This window comes from Harpia harpyja, chromosome 10 (assembly GCF_026419915.1).
Source record: "Harpia harpyja isolate bHarHar1 chromosome 10, bHarHar1 primary haplotype, whole genome shotgun sequence".
Taxonomy (NCBI): Eukaryota; Metazoa; Chordata; class Aves; order Accipitriformes; family Accipitridae; genus Harpia; species Harpia harpyja.
Genome location: NC_068949.1, coordinates 4,773,660 through 4,776,652, shown reverse-complemented (window position 1 = coordinate 4,776,652; position 2,993 = coordinate 4,773,660). Strand labels below are relative to the sequence as shown.

General features: G+C 67.9%; 1 protein-coding gene across 1 annotated transcript; it reads right to left on the bottom strand.

Moving 5' to 3' along the window:
* Nucleotides 1-2,210: 2,210 nt before the first annotated feature.
* NEUROG3 (neurogenin 3) lies at nucleotides 2,211-2,780 on the bottom strand. The gene is given in 4 exon segments (XM_052800199.1): nucleotides 2,211-2,237; nucleotides 2,239-2,326; nucleotides 2,328-2,605; nucleotides 2,607-2,780. Coding segments are annotated over 4 exon segments (567 nt in total).
* Between the last annotated feature and the right edge of the window lie 213 nt (nucleotides 2,781-2,993).

Sequence of the window (2,993 nt, the reverse complement as noted above, 5' to 3'; positions counted from 1 at the left end):
GATCAAGCGCACAAGAACAGATCTCTGCACCTCCAAAATCCGCCAAGCCCCATGCGTTTACTGAGCTGCAAAGTGTCTGGTTAGCCCCAGGGCCAAGCTGGCCTCTCCCTTCGCCGCAGGACTGGGCAATGTCGCCCACCTGAACGCACAAGCACTTCCACAGCTAGCCTACACCTGGGCCAAGTCCAACAAATTTGAGGAGAGACGCACCGGCCAGGGGTCCGCACCAGGAGGGATTCCCCCTGCCCGGCCAGGGCAGACCCCGAAGGCTGAACCCCGGTGGGGTGTCTGGGGGGGGGGGGGGGGGGTAGGCAGCCGCATACGGAGGCCCGGGGCGGGATGGGGGGGGGAAGCACCGCGCCGCGCCCCCCCGGCCCGGTCCCGGTCCCGACCGCCGCCTTCAGCACCATGGCCAGAGCCCGCGCCGCCGGTGCGGGATTGGGGCGCAGGGGAGGCTCCGCGCATCGCTCCGCGCTCCGCGCACCGCTCCGCGCACCCACCCTTCCCCATCCCCTCCCCACGCCGGGGGGGGGGGGGTGTCCCTCCACCCCAGCCCAGCCCACGGCTCCCGGAGAGCGGCAGCAAAGCGGAGGGAGGGGGATGGAAGAGGGGTCCCCCGCCCTTGCCCCCCCCCCCACCCGCGTCGGTGGGGCAGAGAAGCGGGGGGGTGGGGGGTGGCGGGATAAGGCCCCCGGGGTCCCGCACTCGGTCAGGTTTCACTCTCGCCTCTTTTGTTGCGGTGCGGGAAGGGAGGGTGTTGGGGGGGGGGTGGTGTTTGTGCGTGCATCTTTGTTTCCAGTAACCAAATTTCTTTTGTTCTACAAATTGCCTCAATAGCGTCTCTTTGCCGCGGGCAAACGGGCTCAGCTGAGAACAATTAGCATCACAATGGGCTTTTGGCCTCGCGGGCCGCTTTGTCTAGCGACTGCCGCCCCGCTGGGGCAGCGCGGAGAGGGGAGGCGGCCCGGCCGTAAATCTACCAGCTACAAATTGAGTCCCTGGGAGGAGAGGGCTGGGAAGGGCTTGCGGGATTCATAGGGCTTCTCTCTTCTCTTCTCTTCTCTTCTCTTCTCTTCTCTTCTCTTCTCTTCTCTTCTCTTCTCCTCTTCTCTTCTCTTCTCTTCTCTTCTCTTCTCTTCTCTTCGTGCCGTGGGAGGTATTGCATTTCCCACCTCCCGCGTTTTTAACCGGCCTGACGCCATCCCACCCCACTACCACCACCCGAGCCCCGCGCCTGCCCCGGCTAAGACCTCCCCCGGGGGAGGATGGGGTCGGCCTGGGGCAACACCGCCCCGGGGACCCGCAGCTCTGTGCCCCGGGGCCATCTCCAAAATAGCCCCAGGGTCCGAGCTTGGCACTGAAAATCCGCCTGCGTGGGGAGGGCTGCAGCCGGGCGCACCTTGCCAGGGTGCGGCGGGTAGAGCGGGGAGGTTGCCCGGAGGGAAGGGGGGGGGTATCTATCGCACGGGTCCGGTCGCAGTCCTGCGGGAAAAGGTGTCTGCAAAGAGAGACCGGTTTGAAATGCTGGCGTGGGCCCCGACGGGCACACGCTGGCGTGCGCACAGGCACAGAATCCCGCTGCGCTGCTTCTCCATCGCCGCTCCTCCCCAGGCAGGGGAGAGACCCCCCCCACCGCGCCGGTCACACCGTCCCCGTCCCGGGTATGTCACCTCGGTACCGGGCACACCGCCCGGGGCCCCGCGCAAGGCCCTCCCCGGTGCGGGGTGGACTGCGCGCGATTTTGAAACCCACACCGCCCCCCCCCCAGAGAGAGCCCTCGGTGGAAAAAAAAACCCACGGCGTTGCACAGGTCTGACCGCCACACGCTTTATTCTATTCTCTTCTTCTTCTTCAAAAATAAAACCAAAATACATGCGCGGCTCCCCTCGCCGGTACAAACAGGCGGACCACCGCTGCCAAAAATACTCTTATATACAAAATATATATTTGTTACGAAATATAATCAATAAATACCGATAGCGACAAATTAATATAATTTACCGTTTCCGAGTACAAAACCGTGATTTGTTTTTGTCCGCCCGCTCTCGCTGCGCTTCAGCCAAGCGGGACGGCGCAGGGGGGGAGTCGGGCGTCCGTCGTCGCCCCCCCCCCCGGCGCGCAGCGAGGGCAGTCCCCCCTCAGCCCCGCCGGCTACCTGAAGGCCCAAAGCGGGGGCGGGGGGGGGGGGGAAAGCAGCCGGGGGAGCGGGCTCAGAGGAAGGCGGGGAAGGCGGCGGGGGCCGCGGCGCAGGGCGGCGGGCGGCGGGCCGGCGGGACAGGGCGAGTCCCAGGGCCCGGGGGCGGCGGCGGCTCCGGCGGCGGCGGCGGGGGGGGGGAGGCGGTGGCGGCGGCGGGGTGGGCTCGGGCAGGTCCTGCTCGGCCAGGCGGAGGCTCTGGGTGAGAGCCCAGATGTAGTTGTGGGCGAAGCGGAGCGTCTCGATTTTGGTGAGCTTGGCGTCGTCGGGGAAGGTGGGCAGGACGCTGCGGAGCGCGTCCAGGGCGGAGTTGAGGTGGTGCATGCGGTTCCTCTCCCGGTCGTTGGCCTTCATGCGCCGGCTTCTCTTCTGCTTGCTGAGCAGCCCCTCGCTCCGCGCCTTCCCGCGGCCCCCGTCGCGCCTTCCCCTTCCTGCGGACCGCCGCCTCCCGCGGGGCCAGGGCGCTGCGGGCCGGCGAGGGGGTCCGGCTGCCCGCGGAGCCGCCGCCGGGCGCGGAGGGAGCGTCCTCGGAGCCTCCGAAATAGGGCTGCCCTTCTCCCGGCGAGCGGTCGCTCTGCGGAGCCATCCTGCAGAGCCAAGGGAACGACGCGGCGGCGGCCGGCCCGGGGGACCCCCCTCTCCCCCCCCGCGGCTGTACCTGCTGAGCCCGGGCGAGGCTGCGGGGCAGGAGAGCGGCTTTCGCTCCGCGCCCCCCCCCCCCGCCCCGCTCCCCCCCTCCCGACTTTCCCTCGGAAAGGTTGCGCGGCCGGCACACGACTGCCGTTAAGCCCCTATATAT